Source organism: Passer montanus, unplaced genomic scaffold (assembly GCF_014805655.1).
Source record: "Passer montanus isolate IOZ18808 unplaced genomic scaffold, ASM1480565v1 scaffold12, whole genome shotgun sequence".
Taxonomy (NCBI): domain Eukaryota; kingdom Metazoa; phylum Chordata; class Aves; order Passeriformes; family Passeridae; genus Passer; species Passer montanus.
Window position 1 is genome coordinate 3,036,116 of NW_024358722.1, and position 14,853 is coordinate 3,050,968.

Here is a 14,853-nt window from a genome sequence, read left to right on the forward strand (position 1 = left end):
GACTTGCTGGTTGCGAGTTTACTTCTCCACGGCTGTTGTATGTTCCTAGCTGAGGCAGCAGGACTATGCAGAGGCTGCCTACAGGCTGAGGGATCAGCCAGCAAACATCTGGGCAGAGTGAGTTCCAACAAGGCATGGCAGAACTTTGCACCCCTCAGCCAGGGCAACAGGCAAGAACAAAGAGTAATTGTTGCTTTTCATGTTGGGTGATACTGACTGCCAGTTCACAAATTTACAGACCCACTCCTAACCCCCCACCCTTACAGTTCTACAAAGAGCTCCCTGGAGCATTCTTACCTTCATTTACCAACCTTGCAAAAGCAAAGAATCATGAGTGAATATAAAGTGAGTATTCAGAAATCTAGCTAACTGGGAATTATTCACCCACCCCACTGCACAAGACCAGCTCAGCTGTCAAGGGGGCTGCTGGAATTTAGAACGCCCTTCTGGTAATGATGGATTCTGACAGATGCTGTCGTAGAATCAGGTTTGGGTTGCAAGGGACCTTAAAATCATTGAGTTCATGCCCTTCCCTTGCCCTGCTGGGCACTCTTTGTTCAATGCACCTCAGAACAGAATTGGGTTTCTAGCTTGTGAGTGCATATCGCTGGGCCATGTCCACCCTCTCATCCACCAGCACCTTCAAGTCATTCCCAGGGCTGCTCTCCATCTGTTTATTCCCCACCTGTCTCAATACCGGGGCTGCGCTGACCCAGGTGCAGCACTTTGCACATGTTCTTGTTAAACTGCATGAAATTCCCACAGGCCCACTTCTTGAACTTGTCCAGGTTCCTCTGGATGGCATCCTACCCCTCCGTTGTGACATCTGCAAACCTGATGAAGGTGCACTCAATCCCTTTGTCTATGTCATTAATGGAGGTACTAAATGGAACTGGTCCCAGTAAGGACCCCTGAGGTACACCACCTGTCACTGACATCTATCAGACTGAGCAGTTGACCACTGCTCTCTGGATGTGACTATCCAACCAATGCCTTATACACCTAACAGTCCAGCCATTGACTCTATCTCCTGCCAATTTAGAAAGAATGATATTGTGGGGACCATGTCAAAGGCTTTTTGAAGTCCAGATAAAGGGCTTCAGATGCCCTTCCTTGTTCACTGATGGAGTCACTCCATCACTGAAGGCCACTGGGTTGGTCGGGCAGGACTTGCCCTTGGTGAAGCCTTATTGGCTGTATCAAATCTTCTCCTTGTCATCCATGTGCCTTAGCACAGCTTCTAGAGGGATGTTCTATGATCTTCCTAGGCACAGAGGTGAGGCTGATAGCTCAGTTCAGTTCTCAGGTTCCTCCTTTTTACCCTTTTAAAAAATGTGTTCCAGTCACCTGGGACAAAATGCTGGTTACAAGTGTTAGAGACAAAATGTTGAGGGTTTTTATTTGTTTGGGGGTTTTGTGGTTTGATTTTGTCCTTCCCACCCCCGTTCAACACCATCCTCACTAATACAATCATGACACACAGTTTCCCTCTTCCTATAATTGTCTTGCTTTCTGTATCCTCCTGTCTACAGTGAACACGTTCAGACTGATTTTCAGATCCAGCTCCTTTGAAAACATGGCATGTCACGTAGGCCCACTGACATTTAGACACTTGCTATAATATCTCATTGGTACAAAATTACTTATCAGGCACCCTACATAACAATGCTGTATCCAAGAACAAGAAAAGCCAATGGGAGCAACTAGCAGTGGGCTCCTGGGAGGCCATCCATGGTTAAAGGAAAGCAGAGTATCCCTCAGCCCAGCTAAACATGGCCCTGCCAAGGAGAACAGTAACCAGGGCATCACATGGTGCCAGCTGCACTAGTAGAAACTGGAGGGAGGCCAACCAAAATGTCCAAGGACACTGACTTTTGATCACTCCTAAAATACACTGGATTGGATTCAGAAAACCAGAGCAGGACTCCATCCCCCTTTTCCATCTTCTTGAGCTGTCTGGATCTTCAAATCACCAACAGTTCAATCTGCCATTTAGCACATAACACTTCCCTAAGTGTAAAAGGATTGTGCAGCTCCAAGTGCCTAAAAAGAGAAAAACTTGCAAGACTACGCTACTAGCCTGCTGCATTACTCTGTGGAGAAGAGGAAGAAGAGAGCTGATGGCAAATTTGAGGCAGTTTCAGTCTTTGCAGCCATGAAAGCCTAAGTAGGCCACACTTGTGAAGGGTGTGTGTGTGGTCCAAGTGATTTCTCATATTACCACCACACCTCATGGAGTCATAGGCTTGTTAGCAAGTGTTTCCATGCAAAGGGGGTGGTGGGAAGCAAATAGATATAATATTTTTCTTCTCCCTGTGGGAAAAAGAAAAAATCAAGAGAATCTGTTCTCTGTTATCATCTCTGACCAACAGTGTCACCAACTGACCAACACCCTGGTGTGGCAGTCATTTCTTGACTGAAATCATCAGTCATGTCCCAGCTGCTACAGCTCCAAATCACAGTCACGCTGCTTGGCTTAAAATGCTGCACACTTGACCAAAGGCTTGTCCATTTCTGAAGATTCCCCACAGTTAACAGGCCAGGTGCCTCTCCCAGAGTATTCACACAGATGTATCTTACCACTGGGACAAAGCAGACAGGTACAGCCAACTTCATAGGGCAGCTGTGGAGGGAAGTGAACAAGTACATGGAGCGGTCAAATTAAAAAATATGTCTGGCAAGTTCTCATGGTGCCGTCATGTTCCATGAAATTCACATTTTGTGCTAGTGGACAGCCAAGTCTGTAACCACTGATTTGCTTTAATCACTGGACAGCTCCCTTGAGGCTGGACCCAGATTCCCACCCCTGTAATCTGCAGCATTTGATGAAAACAACTTGGACTGAATTAATCTAGGGCTAATAGGCAAAGCCTGCAGTTTGATTTCCCCTAACTGTTGCCAAAGCAAGATGACATATTTACTGCCTACTCAAACTAATGATGTTTGAAGTGGCTAAGGGGGGGAAAACGAAAAAACAAGTTTAGCCTCCACTCCTAAAAGGGCTGGACAAACTTGGTAGATGGGGCACTATGTACCACGTACTCTTGTGAATAGATGGTAACCAAAATGCAGAGGCACCTGCACTTCAGTGTCTGCAGACACTTGGAAAAGCAGGATCCTTGACTGACATGTGATTCATTAAAACTTTCATTTACCACAAGAACAGTTCTATCTGTGCAGCCAAATTACTACTAGGCTGTATCAGACAGGTCTGCCAGTCATTATTTCCAGTTATACAAGAGTATAGTTTTTCCTTTCTCCCTCACTCCTGGGAGTTGTACACCATTCTCCACGCATTTTGTAAAAGAATTTCAGGTTTCAATCCAGCTGCATTATTAGAATAACCAAAATGATTTTTTTATCTCCGATGGATATGAAAAAAAATCAACTGAGATCTCAGTTTCACTGGACAGACAGACACATGCAGACCACAAACTGTAGGAATTTATATATTAAGCTCTGTTATCCTGAGCACAGCAGAGGATCAGGATTGAACTGGGAAAGACAACTGCAGCCCTCTACACCACAGCTGAGGCAGGTTGGAATCATGACCTGCTAGTGCTCACAATGCCTGTTCAATTGATTAATGACTTAGGAGACACTGGTCCCCCAGTTCTCTGACAGCCAGAGTAACTCATTATGCCACTACTTTAGACTGTGCTAGCTGCACATGACAAAAGGAAAGTCCTGTGAGGTCATATTACTCAACTCCCTCAGGGGCTAATTCAACACTTCCCTTTTCATAGTGCCTCATTCAGTCCAATTACAAGCGTCCCAAGCAAAAAAGCTCACACTTTCCTTTCTGTGCAACAGACTGATCTCAGCTTATCAATCTCAAAGAAAACACCATCTATTCCAATCTTTCACCAAACTCATCTTATAGGTTATGCTGTATGAGCTAGGCTATATCTTTAACAAAAATAGCTGCTCTCAATTTACAGATATTTAGGACAATTAACCATCACTGACAAAAATGTCCCACTGTTTAATTGCCCACAGAGTTAAATGCCTGCACTTCACTACTTAAGCATCTCAAGATTCTGTTGCTCACCACAGCTGCAGCAGAGAATAAAATAGCAAAGAGTACTTCAGTGCAGAAAAGGAAGATTTTTATTCACCTTTTTATTCACTTTAATGCAGAAAAGAGAGATTTTAACATTTGAAAATCCTGAAAATATGCAACTAGTACAAAACATTCAAAAACATAAAGGACAAGTAGAGAAGTGGTCTACTCCAGAATTAAAATCTCTCCTAGTTCTAAATCAGCCCCACAGAGGGATGCTTCCAAATATGAGGTAAGAAATGTCTGCAATTTCAAAATACCAGTTCACAGTGCTCTCTTTAGCTCTTTGTCCAGAAGGAGCACTGGATATATACACACTAGATGCACATGCATTCAAAATCTGTGTGACAGCCGAGATGGACACATTCATAGATTGTCTCTCAGGACCACAATTTCTTAGAAATTATCTTAGCAATGATTCTCAAGACTGGCTGCAGAATCTCTCTTCACATTTACTTTTCTCTTGCCTCCTTAATGCACAGAAGTCAGGATCTAAGAATCAAAGTGAAGTGTGGAAGAAAACTCATAACTTAGTTCACCCTACAAACACATGTAAAACTCATGTTTCACACTGTCTGGTGTGACCAATTTCTAATCCTGGAACTCAGACTCCACAGAATCACATTGTCAAAATTTCTTTGGTTCTTGATGGCATTATCTCTACAGATACTCAGTGGAGTCTTCTACCACACATGGCAGCAGGAACTGAATTTATGTAAGTCTACACATAAGTTTTCAATATGTAATCCACTGCTATAACTTATTTCATCCCTGAACATCACTTTATAGTTTCTCAAGGGTTGTTAATGTGTGACTCATGGAATGCTTTCTGTAAATCTCTAGAATTACTGAGTTTAATGATGCTGTTTACTTCTTGCATTTATAAGTCACATAAAATGATATGAACCTTAAAAAAGTATTTTCCAGAGTAAGTACTAAGTTGTTTTTCATCATTAACAATTCAGCAACCATGAAAAAAAATTACAAGGAATATCTGCATTCAAACACAGGCAACACAAAACAGACATGATCCAGTTCCGTAGCTTAGCTATTTGTCATTTCACCTAATTTATTATGATCTGCAAACTCACTGTATATCCAGGTTTCCCACATTGTTGAGAAACCAAGCCAGGAAACATTAGATACTCCCCTGCCCCCAACTTATTTCACTGTTGAATATTGCACCCAGCCTGAATAAGAATCACTGACAACAGTAGATTCTAAATGCCTCCATTTCTGCAACACAGGCTTTGAAAGACACTAAACATATTTCATTTACACCTCACATCTGTTGCTTCACCTGTCTGGAGTAACTGAAAGTATTTTGTCTGATGCTATTGCCATATTCATTATTCAGGAGTCTTAATTAGTCCTATCCAACAGGTTATTTGCTTTTACTCCTAGCTGACACCTTTTGTTTGAAATTTGCAATGATTTATTTACCAATCAGCAATCATCAGCATCATTCTCCTTCCTCTCCTATCTACTTAGTATGTCACTTGCAGTTTTCAAATCATTTGGTGATTCCCTAGGATTTTTTATGCTTTAAAAAATCCTGTGAGTGAAGTAATGTATTTGTTAGCTAATTCCTTCAAGACCTTGAGGCAACATGCAATACAGCCCTGCTGGTCTGTACCTAATTCAATGCTTAAGTTATTTCTGTATTTGTTTTTTCCTGTTGTTTTACATTTGCTGATTGCCATCAATATACAGATATTAAAACATAATTTTTCCTTTGCTTGTGTGCACTAGGACTACACACAAGCAGCACAGTCATTTTGCAACCAAAGTGGTTTTCAGTCCCCTTCTCCTCTCAATAATGGACTTTCTCACAAACATTTCTTTTTCTCCAACATATTTGTAACCCCCTCTCTAATCCTATTGACATTAGCTTATTCTGAGTTTTCTGTTGCCTTATCTTAGTAACAGCATGTTCCTGTCTGTTTTTCTTCTTTTCTAATTCCAGTGATGGGTTTTGAGCACGCAAGGGTGGAACTTAGTCCTTTTGTAAACTCTGTTTGAGTGACCTCTTGTAAAGTTGCATTCTGCATCTGCTATATCATGCTTCTTATTCTGAAGTGTTTGTGACTGTTGTGCTTTTGTTTTAAAGCACTACAAGATTTCCTTCCCACATTCTAAGTTTAGTGTTGTTAGTTATCCTCTCATTAGTTAATAAACTTAGTTAAAATTAATAAAATTAATAAAATTAATAAAATTACTAAGTTTAGTGTTGTTAGTTAACCTCTCATTAGTTAATAAACTTCTCATTAGTTATTAAACTTCTCATTATTTGCTACAATTTGCTTGAATAAAACCTGTTTTTTCTCTTGTAGGTAAGTAAAAATGTAAGCTCCTTCATACTCATGAAGAGTTTTAAAAGCTGTATGAAACAGTTACTAACTTAGTGAACAATGACAAATAAGAAATTGTAGTGCTTGAAGTCATATAAGTGACCTAGTCAAGTTCTTCTGGCTTCTCTGGACCTAGGCCTGCATCCACTGACTAAACGCTACATCCCACTTTGATTCTCTGGGAAGTGCAATGGTGAAAGGCAGCTGGGCACAGAAGGGCTATACAGCCTTTTCAGATCAGATGGCCACATGAGTGATTCCAAATCTCCTATTTGATACAAGCTCATCCTTTTACCCAGAACACCATCAGGCAAGGCAATCAATTACTGTGTAGGAGGCTCTTGCTGCACCCAAGAGAAGCAGAGCTGGAGTTAAGCATCTTTACTACAAATAGGAAAAAATAAGGGGGGCAGTTTATGGGGTACGTAGATCTGAGAGCAATACTTGTCTAATGATGAGGGCTGGGGGAACCCCCTCATTAAACTTACCACATAATCATACTTATGCTTCAGGTTCCAGCGACAGATGGGACACTGGCCAGAGGGGTTTGGAGGAGGTGGTGCTTCAGCTTCCTCTATAATTCTCCCTTCAATCTAGGAAACAATTCAGAGTATGTGATGATCAGGCACAGCTTACAGCTCTACCTGCACCCGTGACTCAAGGAATACTTTTCGTCAAGTCCACAGTACACTGAACAGTTCTGTGAGGATGTAAGGTGAACAGTACCTGCATCATTCAACTTACTTTTACAGAGATATAACGAGCTCTTTGATATGCTTATGCCACAGACTATGGGGAGAAGGAAAAATTCAATGGGCATAGAAAACCCTTTGGCAAATTCTTGTGCATGTTTTTCTAAATGTAAACTAGCTGACAGTCAGTGTGCATTTCTCATATTCACCCGAATTCCACTGTTTGCAGTACTCTTCTGAACCACCATGCCTTTAAAGTGTAGAGGCCCTTTAGCCAAAAGCTTTAAAATAATTTTTGTTCTGGGAGTATGAGAATGTCACAGAATAGTAGATGCATGTTATAGCTGAAAATATATAGGGGCTTGCTGGATTATAAATCAGCAGAAGGGAAAATGCTGAGAAAAATTTAAATTTAAGAAAGGATAGTTAGGAAATGTCTGTGGGGCTTGTAGATTTATTTTATAATACTTATATTTTATCCCATTTAATTCTTTGAACAACTCTTCTACGAGATTATAAAACTATATTTTGTACATCTCTATAAAGTGGTGGCATCTAATACTCAAATTTTCCCACAAGTAACATGCAAAGAGATGTACGAGGTGTGTAAAGGAAGAACTTGACAAATTTGTTTCCTAATCATAAATGTGTTAGAAATACAAAGTCTATCTGCATGTGCACGTGTCTTTTTTTTTCCTTTTTTGAGAACTTACTAATGGAAACAAGAGCTATTTCAAATTGCACCCAAATGAAGAGACGATAAAACTAAGCTATTTTTTCCTCCAAGATATTTTGGAGTTTCCTCTGGTCAAATTAAGATTAAAAGCCAATTATGAACTCCAACTGTCAGCCTCAAAGAGTACAAGCACCAGAGTTTGAAAAGAAAACCTGGGCAGAATGCAAGATTACTTTTAAGAAAACATCAGGTTCTGTGCCTGCAAACCTGGGAAGAGAAAAGCATGACCTTTCCTGTAAGTGTGCACTGCCAAGTGGCATCCAGCTGAACTCAAAGAACTATATCATATGCCAGATTTTTGTCTTTCTGATGATAAAACAGAAACAGGTAAGTTACTTGTAGTTAAAGCATCTCAGTACCTCACAGAGAATTGTGAATTTTTAAGTAAGATTCCTCCCCGCACAAGTACAACAGCCAATTTTACAAAAACACATACTTAACTATGAATATAAGATGTAGGCCAGTATCCAATTTTCTATTAATCAGTAACGTTATTTTCAGGGAAGCCGGTGTATTTAGTCTTGATTCTTGCCAGTCTGGCTTCAGAGTGTACTAGAACTGTAATTCCATCTTGGAAATGAATGAAGATTCAGAATACTACATCAATATCAATTTTTCTTGAGATAAATTTCAGTGTACAAGTTTTGGCAATTACTTCCCAACTGCTGAGTACTTCTATAGTGTTAATTCACTCAGTTGCTATTTTTCTATTAAACATCTGAAAGAGAGTGTAGGGGCTCTACATTCTCAGTATGCTGATGAAATCTGTATTTCTCTGTGATTTATTAACTGGTTCACATCACACACTTCCTTCAATACTGATTAAAAATAAGGACACAGAAAGATGAGTAGGGAAATATGGATTCAGGGAAGACTGATGTAGAATTGGTAGGATAAATGGAGTGACCAATGGATACACTGAGAAACATATCAGCCCTTTGGTTTGCCAATTTACACCATCTTGGACAACATTTCTCTCATCTAGGGGCACTGATGGATTCCAGACTGATGCTAGGATATTACAGCAAATACATTCAGATGTCCAGGAAGAGTTATTTTCATAAAGGGCTCTGCTAATTTAATGCTTACTTTTTCTACTTCAAGCCTCAGTTAATGTTTTGGACTTTTGAGAATATAATTTTCATCCCCTTTGAAAATGATTGAGTGCAAAATACAGCAATCCACTGAGTGTGTTTTGTTGGTGTGCACACTCCCCTCTTGTTTTGGTTAACACAACCTCAGGTCACACGTGCAAGCTCTTCTCTTCAGGTTTCTGGGCAAAGATTAGTACTTTGGCACTTGAAGGAAAGAAATAGATACTTTCCATCACACCTAATGTCACACCTTATTTTTTTTGACAGTCTTATAACATCTGGCTAAGTGCCATATATTTTAGATATGTAATATATCAAACAGAGTAACTAACCTGTTCCATGCAGGTTTCAGACATGACAATGTCTGCTAGCACAAATACAACAAAAGTTTAAACAAAATATATTTCTGACAAAAATACTTAAAGAGTTTCAGAGGCATAAACAAGCAGGTTTTTTCTGTTTCATTAGTAAGCAAAATGGTCCATCCCCTTATTATTTAGTATATATAGATTAACATTTAAGTGCACTCTCTTCTAGCTATTCCCAAATTCCTTCTTAACTCTCATCTTTTATAAATATATATATGTATAAATTAAAGTATCTGTGTTATCTCTCTCCAGACAAGGCATATAGTGCTACTGTCATATGCAATGTGAGCAGAATAATGCAATCTCCTTTCCCCTTCAGTAATTTCAGTGCTTCTAAAAAATGACAATTCTCTTGATAAAAGTATAGTACATTAGATGGTGCTAACTATGTAAAGCTCTAATTCTACTGCTTTAATCTTTTCCTTCCTGCCTTAAACTGTAGCTAAGAAGATGCTCTTCTTCACCAGTTACTTCAGACCTTCTGTTTCTTTTTTTTTACTGTGTGTGTTACAAGATGGAAGCTTTGTATCACCTGAAGTCAGCATGGCACACACTGCAGATAACAAACAGAACACAGATCAAAGGCACGGTGTGTGTGGCATGTAGGCAGTACAGACACGTCCTGCAATGCCACATCGCACTGCCAGCGCAGGATGAAGTGACAAAGGCAGTGGCAATCCTCCCTAGTGCCTGTCCACGTCTGTTTCATTTTCAGGAGCAGTTTTCCTTTAGTATTTAAGGTCTTCCTTTGAAAACACCCCTTTCACTTTTTTTTTTTTTTTTTTTTTTTTTTTATTTTTGCAATGCCACATCGCACTGCCAGCGCAGGATGAAGTGACAAAGGCAGTGGCAATCCTCCGTAGTGCCTGTCCACGCTCAAGATGATGCCAAATGGCACCAGTTTAGGAAACAAAACCATCTAAAAGACTGGCCTCTAGTGTTTTAGATCCTGAATGCCTCTGGTCAGGGATTCCGACTTTAGCCGGGCTGCAGCGAGGGGTTTGGGGCTCACGAGTGGCTCTGACTGGAGGCACCTGTCACCAGCAGCAGGGTGATGATCCTGTCTCCTTCAGCTGCCAAACCCTCCACTGCTTACCTGCTCTCACGGCAAATCCCTGCCCTGGCTCTGCATTCACACCCTGAGAGGTCTTTCAAGCAGAAAAACGTTCCCTTTTTTCCTTTACTTGTCGGGTAGGGCAAGGACACACATGGCTGAAGGAAGGAGAAACCATGGCAGCAGCAGCTACCAAGGAAAAGAGGTGTAGGGACTTACTGTGGTCGTGTTGCCTTCAGTCACCTCCACGACTGCAAAGGAAAAAAAGAGACGGGAAGCCACAATGAGACCCATGCAGCATGAAAGAAGTAGCACTTGGGGGGGGGCGGGAAGAGAGGGCAAATTACAGTGACCGCAACCATCTCTCAAGGACAGCGGCGAGACAGGGGGGCGCGGGGCCGTGCAGAGCCCCCTGCGGACTCACCCTGGCGGAGGGCTCGGGCCGGGGGCGCGGCCCGGCCGCTCCCCAGCAGCCCGGAGAAGATCCGCCGCAGGCCCCCGCGCAGCAGGCTGGGCGCCGCCATCTTGCCGCGGCCGGCGCTGCCGTCACGCCGCTTCCGTCCGCCGGCGGGGGCGGTGCTGCCGCCGCCATTTCGGGGCACGTCCCGCCCGCCCCGGCGCCCGCGGGGCAGAGCCGGGGCGGGGAGCGGGAGTGTGTTATCATGTCCAGCGTGTTCTTGGCTGTGTGGTCCTCCTCATTGTTTTCGTTTGTTTATTTAAGTTTATTGTGGGCTTGGGTTTTTCCGGTTTTTTCCCCCCTTTGTTTGTTTGTTTGGTTTGGTTGGGTTTTTTGTTTGGGGGCTTAGATTTTTGTGACGGTTGTATCAGCTTGGGATCACAGCATCAGAGATTCAGCTAGGTTGGAAAACACCTCTGAGGTCTTGGAGTCCAGCCCATGCCTGAACGGCCCCATGGGCGCTGGACACCGGGAGTGCCACATCCAGTCTTTCCTTGAACGCCTCCGGGGATGGTGACTCCACCACCTCTCCGGGTAGCGCATTCCAGTGTCCGATCATCCTTTCTGTAGAGGAATTCCTCCAGCTGTGCAACCTGAACCTCCCCTGCACAGCCTGAGGTTGTGTCCTCTTGTCCTGGCACTGGTGGCTGGGGGAAGAGGCCGATCCCCGCCTGGATAAGACCTGGGAGTTGTGGAGAGCAATAAAGTCATCACTGAGTCTCCTCTTCTCCAGCCCAAACACCCTCAGCTCTCTCAGCCACTCCTTACGGTGCTCCAGACCCTTCACCAGCCCCTTGTCTGGCCAGGCTCCAGCCCCTCAATGTCCTTCTTGCAGTGAGGGGCCCAGCAGTGGGCACAGCTCTCGAGGTGTGGCCTCACCAGTACAGGGGGACAATCCCTGCCCTGGTCCCGCTGGCCACACCATTGCTCATCCAGGCCAGGGTGCCATCAGCCGCCTTGGCCCCCTGGGCACAGGCTGGCTCATGGTTAGGAGGATGGAGGTTTATCTAGTGGTAGCGATGCCTTTGTGTTGTGGAATCCTGAGCTACACTCCTGCCACAGCTCCTGAATCTCCGAGCTCTCCGGTGAGGGAAGGCTGGGAGGTGGTTTTACTGCAACTATATGGCTCCTCTGTTTGGATGGGCTCTGGAGTGCCTTCCGCATCAAGGAGGGTTTCAGGCCAGCTGTGGGATTTGGGGAAGGGGTTGGTTTTAAATCACCATTATCACATCTGTATGTTCCAGGGATCCTGAGGTTCATGCCTGTTCCTGCAGTGTTTTGTGCATTTCAGCAGGTGACAGTTTTAAGCAGTGTGTTGCCTGGCTGTAAGCCTTGTAAACAGTCAGTCTAGTTTAAGCACTTTCCATTTTAGTTTGAATATCACTTGTCTTTGACGGTTTGAAGGCTGCTGAGAGATCACTTTTCCTATCAGCTTGCTTAGCATACCTCATCGCTTGACTTCTCACACCTGCCTTTGGTGCAAGGTAGCCTAGAGGTGCTTGCTCATACTCACATAGTCCACTGGGATTTCAGATACCAACAAACAATTCGTCTTAGATGGTAATGCTGCATCTTCGTGAAGAGCATACTTGAGTTGAACTGTACTTGAGAGCAAAGGTCATTCATGGAGTTTCTCCAAGTGCTTGTTTGTTTTCTGTCATTTCAACTCTTTAAAAAAATCCAGAAAGTGAAAACTAACAGAGTAAATTAAAATCACTTGTGAGTCATGCACACTGATGGACATTCATGCTATTCTGTTTCATCAGTGGTCAACAGTGCTCATCCAAGATGTTCTGTATGTTTTTCTGAGATTGTATCTAAAATGTGGTGCAAAATGTAAACTGCAACATAAATGTAAAATTTATTGTAAAATATAATTTGATCTTCCTGTTACAGGAGGTCCTTCCATTTCCTTCCTCTTGTGTGTTACACTTCTTGTTACAGTCTACTTTGCAAATCTCTTTCAGTTGCAGGTCTAAGCTCTCAATTCTGGGACTTTCCAAAGAAGTGGGAATGAAGGCAGGGCTTCTGTCCAGACTCATGTGCTTTATGCCAAGCAGTGAAAGCAGGGCCGTCCCATTTATTCAGAGAACAAATTGAGTAAGAATGCTTGGAGGAAGAGAGCTCTTCCTCTCTCACCGCTTTATGCTATATAATGATTTCTAGAATCAGGGTGATCTTCAACTTGTCCAAAAGCTTAAACATAAGAGCCAAACAAAATATTTACTGCCATCCAGTCTGGGAATTATTTCCTTATGAGGAGAAGGAACATCGCTGGGCACAGTGGTGTAGTGAAGTCACAATTTTATGAGTTGGTTGTTGTTATTTTTTCTTTATAAAGTGAGTTTTATCCTAGGGGAAGAAACAACCTAACAGAAGAGTTTATTCAATGGCTTAAAATAAATGCAGTTACTTCTGTCGACTTTGTTGCCTTTTGTGATTGGGAAAACTTAATTTATGGGATGGAAATCAACAGTTAATAAGCGCAGTGCTGGCTCACCATGGTAAAGTTATGTAGGCAGAGGATTAGAGGCTGTTAAAAAATTTCTCCATGTCATGGGACTTTTGAAGCAGATACTTAAGCAGTAGTGTGGCTTTTGGTCAAACAGAAAAAGACCAGCGACATGGTGGTAGTTCAAATGCAGTAAGTACTCCACTTGCTTGCCTCACCTTCAATCAAATGCTGTCTCTAAAAGAGTTTTAGTGACAAATAATTTAATGCAAAGAAGGAAGATCATTGCATTCTTAAAAACCTGCATGCTTGGGTTGAGCGATTTGTCTCTTCTCCTGAGAATTATTTTTTTTTTGTCTTGTGAATATTTCTACAACTGTTAGCAGTGCAGACCATCGAGTCCCAAGGAGAAAAACAAAGCATGTGCCAATTTGAGTTGAAGCCCATAATCTTTTTCCAAATTTGGAAATTTGACATATTTCTGATTTCTTGCAGATAATTTTTGAATGTGTTTATTTCATCAAGCCCTTGCGTTTAGAGAAGAAAAAATATAGCCCTGAATACGATGTCCCCGTACATGAGAGAAAATAAAGTGATTTTCTTTCTGTAAGCTGGTTCAGATGTAGTCTGTGATTTGTCAGCACTGTGGTGGGTCATCCAGTTTAGCAAGAACTGGACGTTTCCAAGGAGCAGAATAGGATGTCACTGGCAGTTGAAGAATTTGTCCTTTTCCTTTTGAATAAAAATTAAACCTGTGCTCCCAAATGTGGATCTGCTCAGGAGCAAGGAAGTACCATATTTTAGTTGAGAAACTTGTGCCCTAACTGCTCACAGCCTCCAGAGATTTTATGGGACCGTTCTCAAAGAAATTGTGTTCTCTTGTTTGAACTGCTTTGGGATTACATATTGTCGATGGTCTGTAAGGCTTCATTTTTCTTTTCATACTAATTTATGCTCTGTTCTCGTCTGATGATGGACTATGTTTTGTTATTTTTCTTGTTTCTTGTAATGTATTAGTGTATCTGCTCCCATCTACAAAGAAACTTTTCTGGTCCTCTGAGCCTTTTCTGGTCCACTGGACATTAATGGATGACACGTATATTTGCTCCAGAGCCTTACCCATGCAAATAGCTTCTGAAGGCTGAGGCTGTTCCAACCAAACATGATTAAAAGTCATAGGAATCAAGATGGAAAAAGCTGTTAGGTCAAGTAGTTCCCACACGCACCCCCAGGACCAGTGCAGGTTTGTTTCCAATGGTACATTCTTGGTGCTTTCCAGAAGGGGTCAGTGCAGGTCAGCGCTCACTTTGCATCCAACAGCCCTTCCCCCTTCTTGAAAAATTAGGAAACCTGAATCTGGTTACAAGTAGGTTGCAAAACGTCTAGCATTTATGTTAAAGTCTATAACTTGATGGTGGGTGATCAAAAGCCAAAGAAATGTGTTCAAATCCAACAATTGATCATCCAGGATTTTAAATCAGGAAAATTAGTAAGCTCTTCCAAATTACTTGTTAGGTATGTACATACATTAGATGTTACAGATCCTAAGAACCATTCTGGGGATGCTTGGCTGTAATGAGAGTGAC

The 14,853-nt window shown here is 42.2% G+C and overlaps 1 protein-coding gene across 2 annotated transcripts in view; it reads right to left on the reverse strand.

The window, feature by feature from the left end:
• MRPS18A (mitochondrial ribosomal protein S18A) overlaps positions 1 to 10,925 on the reverse strand; it is a 22,364-nt gene extending 11,439 nt beyond the window's left edge. The window contains exons 1-3 of one of the 2 annotated variants that reach the window (XM_039697930.1): positions 10,783 to 10,925; positions 10,578 to 10,609; positions 6,903 to 7,007 (exon numbers count right to left, since the gene is read on the reverse strand). In XM_039697930.1, coding sequence (XP_039553864.1) covers positions 6,903 to 7,007; positions 10,578 to 10,609; positions 10,783 to 10,882 — 237 coding nt within the window. In that variant the 5' untranslated portion in view covers positions 10,883 to 10,925. The remainder of the gene's footprint in view (positions 1 to 6,902; positions 7,008 to 10,577; positions 10,610 to 10,782) is intronic. The other variant, XM_039697929.1, reaches the window with a different exon arrangement.
• Positions 10,926 to 14,853: the final 3,928 nt, after the last annotated feature.